At 45.5% G+C, this 14,440-nt stretch overlaps 1 protein-coding gene across 2 annotated transcripts in view; it reads right to left on the reverse strand.

Moving 5' to 3' along the window:
• LOC130402472 (NACHT, LRR and PYD domains-containing protein 12-like) overlaps window positions 1–14,174 on the reverse strand; it is a 30,864-nt gene extending 16,690 nt beyond the window's left edge. The window contains exons 1-5 of one of the 2 annotated variants that reach the window (XM_056606642.1): window positions 11,969–14,174; window positions 11,431–11,604; window positions 8,992–9,165; window positions 6,545–6,718; window positions 4,772–4,945 (exon numbers count right to left, since the gene is read on the reverse strand). In XM_056606642.1, coding sequence (XP_056462617.1) covers window positions 4,772–4,945; window positions 6,545–6,718; window positions 8,992–9,165; window positions 11,431–11,604; window positions 11,969–13,821 — 2,549 coding nt within the window. In that variant the 5' untranslated portion in view covers window positions 13,822–14,174. The remainder of the gene's footprint in view (window positions 1–4,771; window positions 4,946–6,544; window positions 6,719–8,991; window positions 9,166–11,430; window positions 11,605–11,968) is intronic. The other variant, XM_056606643.1, reaches the window with a different exon arrangement.
• Between the last annotated feature and the right edge of the window lie 266 nt (window positions 14,175–14,440).

The following is a 14,440-nucleotide window of genomic DNA, read 5'->3' on the forward strand; positions in this document are numbered from 1 at the left end:
CCCCTCCCCCTCCCCCCTAGTCCTCCCCCTCAGCCCCCTCCCCTCAGCCCGGTCATCCCCCCTCCCCCTCCCCCCTAGTCCTCCCCCTTAGCCCCCTCCCCCTCAGCCCGGTCATCCCCCCTCCCCCTCCCCCTCAGCCCGGTCACCCCCCTCCGCCTCAGCCCCCCCTCAGCCCGTCATCCCCCCTCCCCCCTAGTCCTCCCCCTCAGCCCCCTCCCCCTCAGCCCCCTCTCTCTCACCCCACCTCCCCTCCCTCACCGGCCCCTAACTCGGTCACCCCCCCTCCCCCTCAGCCCCTTCACCCCCCCACCCCCACACTCCTCCCCCCTCAGCCCGGTCCCCCCCCCCCTCCTCCCACCTAGTCCTCCCCCTCAGCCCCCCCCCCCCCTCAGCCGGTCACCCCCCCTCCCCCTCACCCCCCCTCCCCCCCCCCCTCACCCCTAGTCCTCCCCCTCAGCCCCGTCACCTCCCTTCCCCTCCCCCTCCCCCCCCCTCAGCCCGGTCACCCCCCTCCCACTCACCCTAGTCCTCCCGCTCAGCCCCCCCTCAGCCCGGTCATCCCCCTCCCCCTCCCCCCTAGTCATCCCCCTCAGCCCCCCTCAGCCCGGTCCCCCCCCTCAGCCTCTTCACCCCCCCACCCCCACACTCCTCCCCCCTCAGCCCGGTCACCTCCCCCCTAGTCCTCCCCCTCAGCCCCGTAACCTCCCTCCCCCTCCCCCTCAACCCCCCTCAGCCCGGTCACCCCCCTCCCCCTCACCCCTCAGCCCCTTCACCCCCTCCCCCTCCCCCCTAGTCCTCCCCCTCAGCCCCCCCCCCCTTCAGCCCCCTCTCTCTCACCCCTTCCTCTCCCCCTCACCGGCCCCTAACCCGGTCACTCCCCCTCACCCCTGTAATACCTGCTGGGTTTTTACAAGCAGGTCTAACTGTGATGGTGGACAGTATTAATATACGTAAGATACATGATGTCAGCCATCATCTTCATTCCCAGTAGGATGTGACCTCACTTCCTGCTGTGTGGATGGACTTTCCATCTCAATAGGGTGGTGTGTCATGGGAGAATCAAACAGACACTTACACTTCTTTAGAGCTGGTTTCAGCCTCCACACTGCCACCGTGGCTCCACACTGGGGGGGAAACAAAGTGAGAGCCAGCATGTGGGGGGGAAAAAAACATTCGACACGTCAATCATCTGCCCGTCCGCATCACGTTCTTACACAACAGTGCTGCCTGCGTCAAACACACGTTCATCTGGCAGCAGCATGAATCCTTGTAGTGAGACCCTGAGCGGTGAGCTTGGTCCTCATACCTGAGAGTGTCCAGTCCTCCAGCCGTAGATCCTTCCTCCAGTACAGCAAGAGCAGCGCAGCTTCCAGAGTCTCCTGGGTGAATTGTAAGCTCAGGGTCAGCTCTTCAGATGGTAGGGGTTGGAGCTCAGAGCTGAGGCCAGAGAAGCACAGCCGTCCTGTGTGACCAGGCAGCCAACAAGCTACACACACACCACCACACCACGACAACACAAACACAAACCACACACAACACAACACACAAACACCACACACACACACGCCGGTAAAATCCTGTGGTTTTTCCAGTCTGCCAAACACTGAGTGAACGTCATACTCACCAAACAAAGTGGTGTTGCCTTGATGACGTAGAAGGTCCGTTTATGAAGCACTTACCTGGTCCATTGAAAGGGACCATATTTGTGGATAAAGAATTAGCAATTAGATAATGAGTACTGGATATTAGGGATGTGACGTATTACACGTGACCACGACCCCTACATTTTCGTCGTACACGGTAACCGTTCTTATAATTACTGAAGCTTTAACTTTTGTTTAAAGTGGACCGCAGTCGCGCTCCATAGGGGGGATTATTTGTTTATCAACACGCGGATGCGCCGAGCAGAAATGATCGCAGAAAGAGACAAGTTGTTTGACCGGTTGCCACTGGGTTATCTCCTGTGTGGGTTATTTGCAGTTGTGGTGTTAATTAGGATGTTATCACAGCTTACTGTTACATTAAACTGCTAATCAGAAAACGCGGTTATATGCTATAGACCCTATAGTATCTGTGGTATAAATGCTGGGACAAATTTCAAATTATAAATATGTACACTTTATGTTGAAAGTATAGACAAAGTATGGTCGCTATTCCCATTGAAACGAACGGTGCGGTGATTATTCTTCAAAACGAGAGCTGGTAAATTGGGAAAAATGAATTAAACTGTCATCAGACAACGCGGTTATATGCTATAGACCAGTGGTTCTCAACCTTTTTTAAGCAAACGCCCCCCTGACCTTACCCTGATCCTCTGGTGCCCCCCCAATCATTTTTTTTTAATAACCTAACAACCCCACTCACACTCGTGTTATATTGCTTAAAGCTGTTATTGCAGCGTTTTTCATTGATTTTGCGTTGGTCACTAATAGCAATGAATGCCCTCTGAGTCGGATTTGGTGAAAAAAATATACAAATATTCATGACATGCAAATGTCTCACCTCTGATTGGCTAACAGCACTGTCCATCAGTGTAATAAACCCGATTAAACTTCCAGAGCGACGAGAGCGAGAGCGAGAGAGAGCGATTGCGATAGCGAAAGCGAGAGAGAGAGAGAGACTATATGACTATAGGCCTGTGGCACTTACTTCTGTTGTTATGAAGGTACTTGAGCGCCTAGTCTGTAGGTACTTGACGTACATCACGCTAGACCCTCACCAATTTGCCTACAGGGCTAATAGGGGAGTGGACGATGCAGTTTCACTTTGCACACATTTCATTCTGCAACATCTGAACACTAAGTCCACCTATGCCCGTGTACTGTTCATTGATTTTAGCTCGGCTTTCAATACCATCATTCCTGTCAGACTGTACAACTTTCTCCTGGCCGCAGGAGTTAATGCTCTACTTTGTCAGTAGATCTTAAACTTCCTGTCCAGTAGGAAACAGTGTGTTAAAATCCAGAATAATGTGTCATCACCAAGGATTCTGAACACCGGCGCCCCACAAGGGTGTGTCTTGTCACCTCTATTATTTTCTCTTTACACTAATAATTGTACATCAAACTCTGCATCTGTTAAAATGTTAAAGTTTGCAGATGACACCACTGTCATAGGCCTCATATCTGATGGGGAGGGATCTACCTACCGGAGTGAGGTTGAACAGCTGGTGCAGTGGTGTGAAGACAATAACCTTATACTAAATACAACCAAAACCAAAGAACTCATCATTGACTATAGGAAAGAGGCAGGCTAGCACCTTCCCATCTCCATTAATGGCCAAGTTGTGGAGTGGGTCTCCTCCTTCGGCTTCTTAGGCACCACTATCCACCAGTCCCTATCATGGAACTTGAACATTAGTCTTATTATTTCCAAATCCCATCAGAGAATATACTTCCTCCGTCAGCTGAGGAAGTTTGGGGTAAGTCAGGCAGGCATGACCCATTTTTATCGTGCAGCCATCGAAAGCGTGCTCACCTTCTCCCTCCTGGTCTGGTATGGTAGTGCTACCAGCCAGGACAAACAACAGCTTGGGGTAGTACGCAGGGCCTCTGAAATCATTGGCTGTAGTCTGCCTACCATAGGCTCGCACTATGACACCAGAATTTCAAGGAAAACTAGGAAGATCATCTCTGACCCCTCTCATCCAGCACACCACTTATTCACACTCTTACCATCAGGGAGGAGGTACAGAAGCATCACACGTAAAACAACACGCTTTAGGGATAGTACCTATCTACAAGCTATACGCCACTTGAACAAGCACTAAGCACTTTAAGGTCTTTAAGATCTTCATGGTCTACTCACTTGCAGTTTTTGCACCACTGTACTCTACTTTACTGCTGTCATTCTCCGCGAACCATGCATTGTGTGTTTTTCATGTGTGTTAAGTGTTGTACTCCTTGTTATTTATGTGCCGTTTTGGCTTTCTGTCTTGTAATGTTGTGTTGTTATGTTGCTGTGTAATACATGTGAGCATACCAAAACAAATTCTTATCAACTGTATTTTATATACTGTTGAAATGGCTAAAATAAACTTGAACTTGAAATAAACTTGAACTTGAGAGAAAGAGGCCACGTCTCCCGTCTTCCTTGGGCACCGCACCGTGACCATGGCACTCCCGCGACGCCGTGCCCCGTGAACGAATGAATGAATGGCCCGGGAACCACGGGCACCGCGGCCCGGGCAACTTGGGCACCACGAAAACAGATCGCGCACAGAGGCCTAATTAGGCCAATATATTTTGTACTTGAAATGCAATGTTTTTTCACCCAAATATTTAGAAAAGTTTAAGTTAGTTTAAAAAAATCACGTTCCCAGCGCCCCCCCAGGTTGTGCGAACGCCCCCGTTGAGAAACCATGCTATAGACCCTCGGGAATCTTTGGTATAATGGCTGAGACAAATATCGAATTATTATTTCGCTTACTTATTTTTCCTAAATAGTTATGATTCAGTAACCGGTTAAACGTGTACACGTGTACCCGTGCACACCCCTACTGGATATATTAAGCTTTGAAACACGTTTTGTGTGACAATTGCAAGTTTCAAATCATTTTTTTTATATCTTTCCAGAGACCATCCAAAATGTTTCTGTTTCTGTGGCATATGGATGTATTAGAATATCCACCTAAACAACAAGGTGTTACTTCTCCAATGATACCAAAGTCATGGATGTGGCCATCACAGGTACTGAATTATAAGCTGGGTTATAACTGTCCTCTGATGTGGAACTTGTGGTGTAACTGTTTGAGATATTGAGTAAAACTGACCTGAGAGTTTCCAGTGTACAGTGTGGACTCCCCAGTCCAGCAGAGAGCAGCTTCACTCCTGAATCCTGCAGATCATTGGTACTCAGGTCCAGCTCTCTCAGACTAGAGGAGTTGGAGCTGAGAACTGAGGCCAGAGCTTCACAGCATCTCTCTGACAGATGACAGCCAGTCACCCTTCACACAAACAATAAACACAACATGTTAGGAACTGTGATTCATTTTTTTATTTGAAATTTCTCATAAGACATGTTTTATTAGTTTAACTAAATGTCAATACAGTAGATCTTTAAATTATGACACTTAGATGTCAGATAACTAAAGATTTAAGATAACCTTTAGTTAAAAGAAGAATCCGTTATTTAACTTTACTAAACAACTCTCAAGTGCACCTTACTAGTCATGTTTCCATCTAAAAGGTGAGGCGAATCTTTAGAATGTTCTCAAAAAATAAATTTGAATCAAGTGTGTTTCCATCAAGTGGTTGGAGCGGAAAACTACACACATTCCAGGACTTCTCGTATCCTTTTCATAACATGCTCTCTCTTAGGTATATAGTGGAATTATGTTGTTTTCCATCTAAAACATTTGGAATATTTTTTTCTTCGATGAGAGCAAGGAAAACTTTTATCTCTCCATCGGTCCACACGTATCTATTATTCACATTGCCCATCTGTTCCATGGAAGTATTTAAAGGATACAGTGTACATATTGATAATTTGAAATTCATTCCAGCCTTTATACCACAGATACACTAGGGTCTATACTAGCATATAACCGCGTTTTCTGATTACAGTTTAATGCATTTTTCACAATTTACCAGCTCTTCAGTCGTTTACTAAATAAACGACTGGCCGATAGATTACTTATACGGTGAGAGTAGTTGTCCAATTTCCATGTGTGAATGGACTAAGGAATCATCAATAGTTCACTCAGAATGCATAATAATGTAGTGGTCTCACCCTATAGTCTGTGGGCCAGGATTGATGCAAAGACAATCCTGGCCAAGCAGCAGAAGCTAAGTGACAATGTCACAACATTACTGGCCCATTTATGGGTGCACTAAAGATGCAAGAGTATCCCTAATGTTACTGTTTATAACACAGGGCGCTTTAAGACATTTAGAGCAGCCCCACTTCTCCCAGAACCACTACACCACTGCTTACAGCTGTTGAAATACAGCTGGACTTAACTATCAATTAACAAGTATTAATCCTTGGCTTTCCTTATTTATTAGTTCATAATGAATAGAGCTTTAAAGCGTTCGTCTCTTCACTGGGTACACAATATAACAATGTTATTCTGTGTCCTATTCATATTTGTGAGTAAAGAATTAGCTATTTAAATAATGAGTACTGGAATAGTAAGCTTTAAAACACGTTTTGTTTGACAACTCCAGGTTTCAAATCATTCTTTCCAGAGACCCTCCAAAATGATTCTTTTGAGGCTTTCAGGGGGTCAGAGGTGTCCAGCTAGGGGTAAGACCCTCCAAAGACCCCCTGTACTTCTCCCTGCTCTAAACTACCACTGTCCCGTATACGGGCAACAGTGGGGGGGCAATAGTACTATATTTTGAGTTCATTTTATATTTATAATTGAAAGGTTGCAGGCATATGGATGTATTAGAATATCCACCTAAACAACAAGGTGCTACATCTCCAATGATACAAACTCATGGATGTGGTCATCACAGGTCCTGAGTTATAATCTGGGTTATAACTGTCCTCTGATGTGGAACTTGTGGTGTAACTGTTTGAGATATTGAGTAAAACTGACCTGAGAGTTTCCAGTGTACAGTGTGGACTCCCCAGTCCAGCAGAGAGCAGCTTCACTCCTGAATCCTGCAGATCATTGGTACTCAGGTCCAGCTCTCTCAGACTAGAGGAGTTGGAGCTGAGAACTGAGGCCAGAGCTTCACAGCATCTCTCTGACAGATGACAGCCAGTCACCCTTCACACAAAATAAAGAGAACAGGTTAGGAACTGTGATTAAAATAACAAACATCTTCAACTTAATAGATAATGAAGAAATGTGGTTATTCAATATTGGGTTTCAAATGTCTAACAATAAGATAGTTGTTTTGCAGTGTTTGAAAAGTCGTTTTGTATATTAATATAACTTTTTGATGCAGTATTTTTTTATATTATGTATTGTATTGTAATACATGTTATCAAGTTAATCTAAAGCAATGTTTTGTATATAATTAGGTGTTTTATATATTATGTATATTTTGTTGTGAGGAGAATAAACATCATAGCGTTCAGGAATGACTTTGCGAGCACGAGACCTAAAGGTACGGCCACACTGAACGCGTTACGTGTTTAGGATTAGGCCTAACCTGCTGCTTAATCATTGTGTGTCACAAAATGGTTCAACGCGCCTACGTGCCTACGGAGCTAGATGAGCCCACCCAAAACTTATTTTCTCCCGCTCCTTTTCTTTTGCTCCACAAACTTGGCTGAGATCACCACCATCGCTGCGCTGTACTTGTTGTGGGAGTTCGAGGAGAGCAGGAAACCCAAACGCCGTCGTGTTTGGGTGCATGACATCCTCCGTAGGCGCTCACAGCTGGGTGAGTTTCACCACCTCCTCCAGGGACTCTGCCTGGATGACGGCCGGTTCCAGACGTATTTTCAGTTGACTGGGGCCATGTTTGATGACCTGCTGACCCGGGTTGGTGCCAGGATCTACCGTCAGGACACCAAGTACAGGCGCTCCACATCAGCTGCAGAGCGCCTGTCCTCCGTCTCTCTGCCAGTGACGTCGGGTCAAGCTCAACGCTGATTGGCTAAGCATCACGCGTAGGAGCGTAAAAAGTTACATTCTTTGAACTCTGCAAGTAGGTGCGTTGGGCGCGTTATTTAGGTGCGGAAAACACGTCTAACGTGCCTAATGCGCTGCTTAAGAGCGTGTAACGCATATACGGGTTTTCAAATTGGGTGAATGTGAGCCTCCCCTTAGAGTAGGTAAGGACAGCCGAGCCCCCCCCCCCCCCCCCAAAAAAAATTAAAAAAAAAATCCTGTCCGCCAGACCTAACACACGCCTCTTCATTAATTACAATTTTTTGTGTGTTCCAGGGAATGATGACTTTCAATAACTAATCAAATGTAATTATTTTTTAATATTGTATTTGAAGACATTTTATTTCCACAACTTTTTTAAAAGTGCATTCATAAACGATTCGTTGCAACAGCAAATAATTTCCAATTTCATGCAGGCCAAATTGAGGCGATTTATAATCAACCATCAGTAGGCCTATCCACAAGTCAACAAAACAAAGCTACAACCGACGACGCCCGATGGCTGAAATCGGCGCTGTGTGTCTGGGTCTTCAGCGCACTTTTGAAGGAGATGAAGAAATTTGTTAACGATTTCAGCCACATAAATCCTCAGATTTAAACAACAAACAAAATGTGCCAAATTCACATAATTTGCGCTACGAGCGGCATCAGCCCTATGGCCCAACCAACTTATGCATTCAAGACGACCCAACTTTGACTTTCAATTTAATCGTCCATATCAGTGAGAACAATGAGGCCTCGCTTTTGATGCGCAGAGTTGTTCGATGCGGGGCTGCACTGCAGAGAGAAATAAACGCAAGTCGTCTTCCACCTGCAGACTTGATCTGTATTTGTTTTTAATCAGGGTCAGTGCGGAAAACCCACACTCACATAAGTAGGTGGAGGTGAAGGAGATTAGGACTTTCAAAGCCTTTGTGGAGCCTATGTGGAGATCGCTCTCCACAGGAAACCAGAAACGCATTCAGGATCATATTTCCTACGATTTTTGCTGGGTCCGGTCTCCACCCTTAATGCTGACTTCTGGTGACTTGGGACAAGGAAACGATGCATTTAAAACTAATACACGCACGCACAATTACCGATATCAACAGAGCTTCATACAGATGTGTATTCTTTCTTTGCGTGTAGCGTGTTGCGCCTCCCCTGTGGCTCTTTGGCGCTCCCCAGGGGAGGCGCGCCTCACCTATTGAAAACCTCTGCCCTAAACCAATGGTTCCCTATGCAAAAATGCAGATTTTCTACTCCTATAACGCGCGTAACACGCTCAGTGTGGGCGTAAATTAGGCAGCATTTGCACGATTGGGGATGTCAGTTGCGTGCTGCTTCGCTTTACATGCACACTTTTATGGTTGTAAATCTGTTAAATGTCTTCTGATATTGAACCTTGTGGTGGAACTGTTTGACCATTGAGTAAAACTGACCTGAGAGTTTCCAGTGTGCAGTGTGGACTCCCCAGTCCAGCAGAGAGCAGCTTCACTCCTGAATCCTGCAGATCGTTGGTACTCAGGTCCAGCTCTCTCAGACTAGAAGAGTTGGAGCTGAGAACTGAGGCCAGAGCTTCACAGCATCTCTCTGACAGATCACAGCCCTGCAGCCTTCACACAAAATAAAGAGAACAGGTTAGGAACTGTGATTAAAATAACTTACATCTACAACTTATTACATAATGAAGAAATTTTGGTTATTCCATATTGGGTGTAAAATGTATAACTATATGAAAGTTGTTGTGAAGGGGCGGCAGTAGCTCAGGAGGTAGAGCGGGTTGGCTGATAACCTGAAGGTTGCCGGTTCAATCCCGGCTCCTCCTAGCTGAGTGTTGAGGTGTGCTTGAGCAAGGCGAGTGTGAATGTGTGCGTGAATGCTGAATGTGAGGCAATAGTGTAAAGCGCATTGGGTGAACAATAGTTTTGCAGTGTTTCAAAATCGTTTTCTATATTAGTATTACTTTTTGTTGCTGTATTATGTACCACTGCTCAAAAAAATAAAGGGAACACTAAGAAATGCCACCCACACCATTACTGACCCACCGCCAAACCGGTCATGCTGGAGGATGTTGCAGGACTAGAACGTTCTCCACGGCGTCTCCAGACTCTGTCGCGTCTGTCACATGTGCTCAGTGTGAACCTGCTTTCATCTGTGAAGAGCACAGGGCGCCAGTGGCGAATTTGCCAATCTTGGTGTTCTCTGGCAAATGCCAAACGTCCTGCACGGTGTTGGGCTGTAAGCACAACCCCCACCTGTGGACGTCGGACCCTCATACCACCCTCGAGTCTGTTTCTGACCGTTTGAGCAGACACATGCACATTTGTGGCCTGCTGGAGGTCATTTTGCAGGGCTCTGGCAGTGCTCCTCCTGTTCCTCCTTGCACAAAGGTGGAGGTAGTGGTCCTGCTGCTGGGTTGTTGCCCTCCTACGGCCTCCTCCACGTCTCCTGATGTACTTGCCTGTCTCCTGGTAGCGCCTCCATGCTCTGGACACTTCGCTGACAGACACAGCAAACCTTCTTGCCACAGCTCGTATTGATGTGCCATCCTGGATGAGCTGCACTATCTGAGCCACTTGTGTGGGTTGTAGACTCCGTCTCATCCTCAAAAGTGACCAAAACATCAGCCAGAAAGCATAGGAACTGAGAAGTGGTCTGTGGTCACCACCTGCAGAACCACTCCTTTATTGGGGGTTTCTTGCTAATTGCCTATCATTTCCACCTGTTGTCTATTCCAGTTGCACAACAGCATGTGAAATTGATTGTCAATCAGTGTTGCTTCCTAAGTGGACAGTTAGATTTCACAGAAGTGTGATTGACTTAGAGTTACATTGTGTTGTTTAAGTGTTCCCTTTATTTTTTTGAGCAGTTTTATATTATTTATTGTATTGTAATAAATGTTATTAGTTTATTTAATGCGATGTTTTGTATATGGGGCCTGTCTCGGTAAAATAGCTGATTTCCAGCGGGTTCCTGTTCCGCAGCATATATAACATGTAACAGGGACAAGGCACATCACACATCACATTTACATACATCACATAACAGGGACATAGCATGTCAGACATCAGTAGGACAATCATATAGACAGCAGACTGAGCACAGACAGTGATCTATATAAGTCAGTGTTGAGGAGTAACAGTTTATAAGCTTTTTTGAACTGTGTGATGGATTGTAATGCTCTAATGTGATGGGGAATGCCATTCCAGAGTTTGGTGAAAGTATGGATGAAGGACCTCTGCCCATAGCCGTTATTGTATGCGGGCACTGGCTGGAGGGCCATGGAGACAGATCTAGTGACTCTCACTTGGGGCACGTTATGTGTTGGTAAGAGGGAGATGAGGGTTTGTGAGGTGCTGTGTTGGAGTTGAAAATAAAATGTGATAGCATGACTGTAAACAACATTTTGAACGGACAGAGCGTGTGATTGAGCAGTGGTGTGTCCATTTTGGAAGATTGCTGTGGATCTTTAAAGCTCGGTTGTATAGCCATGCGATGGGTTCAGTAACTTCCTTGGTGGTGAGAGACCATATTGGTAAACAGTAGTAGTTTAGAGTAGTTACACACTTGTGGGAGATCCTCAATGTATAAAAGAAAAAAGCAAAGGCCCAAGGACACTTCGTTGTGGAACACCCATGTCACACCCTAAGGGCTGAGGTGTTGCATGGTCAATTTTGACAACTTGTGATCTGTCTGATATCATAGCGATCAGGAAAACACTTTGCGAGCACGAGAACTAATACAGCCTTTGTGCGCTTGGGGGTGTCAGTTGCATGCTGCTTCACTTTACGTGCACACTTTAATGGATGTAAATCTGTTCAATGTCTTCTGATATTGAACCTTGTGGTGTAACTGTTTGACCATTGGGTAAAACGGACCTGAGAGTCTCCAGTGTACAGTGTGGACTCCCCAGTCCAGCAGAGAGCAGCTTCACTCCTGAATCCTTCAGCCGATTGGTACTCAGGTCCAGCTCTCTCAGACTAGAGGAGTTGGAGCTGAGAACTGAGGCCAGAGCTTCACAGCATATCTCTGACAGACGGCAGGCAATCAGCCTGCACACACAATAAAGAACAGGTCAGGAACTGTGATTAAAATAACATACATCTTTAAGCTATTCAATAATGAAGGAATGTTATTAGTTTAACAAAATTAATTAGATGTATAAATGAATACTTCTATATTATATTGTACTGAATATTCTCTTATGTGTACTATAATATATTACACGTAAATAGGACACATGCAGAGATGTTTTGTATATTATTATAACTAGTATGTTTATTCTGTTATGAGCAGAATAGTAATACATGTTGTAATGAACCCACAGAGATCTTTTTCAGATTATTTTAACCTTATATTCCAGTTGTATTTATATTGTGTAGTGTGTGTAGTAATACATGTTATTAGTGAACCTACAGAGATGTTTTGGAGGCTTTGACCACTGGCAGCAGCCTCAGAAGACCATCTTCTGAAGCAGAGTATTCCTTCAGGTCAAACACGTCCAGCTCCTCTTCTGATGTCAGTAAGATGAAGACCAGAGCTGACCACTGAGCAGGGGAGAGAGATTCTCCGGAGAGACTTCCTGATGTCAGATACTGTTGGATATCCTTCACTAGAGAACAGTTGTTCAGCTCATTCAGACAGTGGAACAGATTGATGCTTCTCTCTGGAGATAGGTCTCCTTTTATCTTCTTCTTGATGTAAGATACTGTTCCCTTAATGGTCTGTGAGCTACTTCCTTTCAGTCGCAGCAGACCTGTTTTAATCTGAGTGGTCAGTGATCTTTTTTTCTGTCCCAGCAGACCTCGTAGGACAATCTGATTGGTCTCCAGAGAGAGGCCCAGGAGGAAGCGGAGGAACAAGTCCAGGTGTCCGTTCTCACTCTGTAAAGCCTTGTCCACAGCACTCTGGTAGAGGAGGAGTTTATCTTTCCTTGAGGTTGGTGGTTCTTCTGAGAGCAGATTGACACCAGTATCGATGAAGGACATAAAGACATAAAGGGCAGCCAGAAACTCCTGGATGCTCAGATGGACAAAGCAGAACACCTTGCCCTGGTACAGCCCACACTCCTCTTTAAAGATCTGGGTGAACACTCCTGAGTACACTGAGGCTGCTCTGATATCGATTTCACACTCTGCCATATCTGCCTCGTAGAAGATTAGGTTCCCTTTCTCCAGCTGATTAAAAGCAAGTTTTCCGAGAGAAACAATGATCTCCCTGCTCTCTGAGCTCCAGTCTGGATCTGTTTCAGCCCTCCCATGGTACTTCCTGTCCCCCTGTATGGACTGAACCCTCAGGAAGTGGCTGTACATCTGAGTCACGGTCTTGGGCATTTCTTCGATCTGGGATTTTTTGAAGATGTCCTCCAGAACTGAAGCAGTGATCCAACAGAAGACTGGGATGTGACACATGATGTGGAGGCTTCGTGATTTCTTGACGTGGGAGATGATTGTGCTGGCCAGTGTCTCCTCTCTGAATCTCTTCCTGAAGTACTCCTCCTTCTGTTGGTCGGTGAACCCCCTCACCTCTGTCACCATGTCAACACACTCAGCAGGGATCTGATTGGCTGCCGCAGGACGTGTGGTTATCCAAATGCGAGCGGAGGGAAGCAGGTCGCCCCTGATGAGGTTTGTCAGCAGCATGTCCACTGAGGTTGATTTTGTGACATCATTCCATATCTGGTTGTTCAGGAAGTCCAGAGGAAGTCGACACTCATCCAGACCATCCAAGATGAAGACAACTTGGAACCGGTCGAATCTGCAGATTCCTGCTTCTTTGGTCTCAATAAAGAGGTGATGAAGAAGTTCCACCAAGCTAAACTCTTTCCCTTTCAGTAAATTCAGCTCTCTGAAAGTGAGGAGAAATGTGAAGTGTATGTCCTGGTTGGCTTTGCCTTCAGCCCAGTCCAGAGTGAACTTGTGTGTTAAGATGGTTTTACCAATACCGGCCACTCCAGTTGTCATCATTGTTCTTATTGGTTGATCGTGTCCAGGTAAGGGTTTAAAGATGTCCTCACATCTGATTGGTCTTTCTTCCTTGGCTGGTTTCCTGGAAGCGGTTTCCATCAGTCTGATCTCATGTTCCTTGTTGACCTCTCCACTGCCTCTCTCTGTGATGAAGATCTCTGTGTAGAAGTCATTCAGACCTGTTCGCTCTCCTGCTTTAGGGAGTCCCTCAGACACACACTTGAACTTCTTCTTCAAATGAGACTTGATTTTGTGTTGGCACTCGACAGCAGCAGATCCTAAATGAGAATGAAGAGAAGACATCAGATAGTGGAGGGAGACATCAGTTGAACCATGTTAATATATCCTGTAAAATGAACGATTTCATGATATTTAGTGACTTAATTAATTGTGGTACAAGAAGCTGGCCATGAAAAATTAATAGCCAACATTTTTGGCTATTTCCACAGTAATACGATCGACCTATTGATATTGATAATGATAGTGAATCAGTGGAAAGTGACTTCACATGCTAATCTAACAAGATATTGCTGCATCTCTTCCACTGAGTTATTCTGCTGTTGATTTGCAATTTATTGTTTAACATTCTTTAACCTGATGGACCCACAATAACCCTTATTATCTGGATCAAACTATTTAACCTGAAACCCCCACATTAACCTTTCATATCTGGATCAAACCATTTAACCTGAAACCCCCACAATAACCCAATATATCTGGATCAAACCATTTAACCTGATACCTCCAAAAAACCCTACACATCTGGATCAATCCATTTAACCTGATCGACCCACAATAACCCTACATATCTGGATCAAACCATTTAACCTGATACCCCCACAATAACCCAACATATCTGGAACAATCCATTTAACCTGATACCTCTACAATAACCCTACATATCTGGATCAAACCATTTAAC

Source organism: Gadus chalcogrammus, chromosome 13 (assembly GCF_026213295.1).
Source record: "Gadus chalcogrammus isolate NIFS_2021 chromosome 13, NIFS_Gcha_1.0, whole genome shotgun sequence".
Classification (NCBI taxonomy): Eukaryota; Metazoa; Chordata; class Actinopteri; order Gadiformes; family Gadidae; genus Gadus; species Gadus chalcogrammus.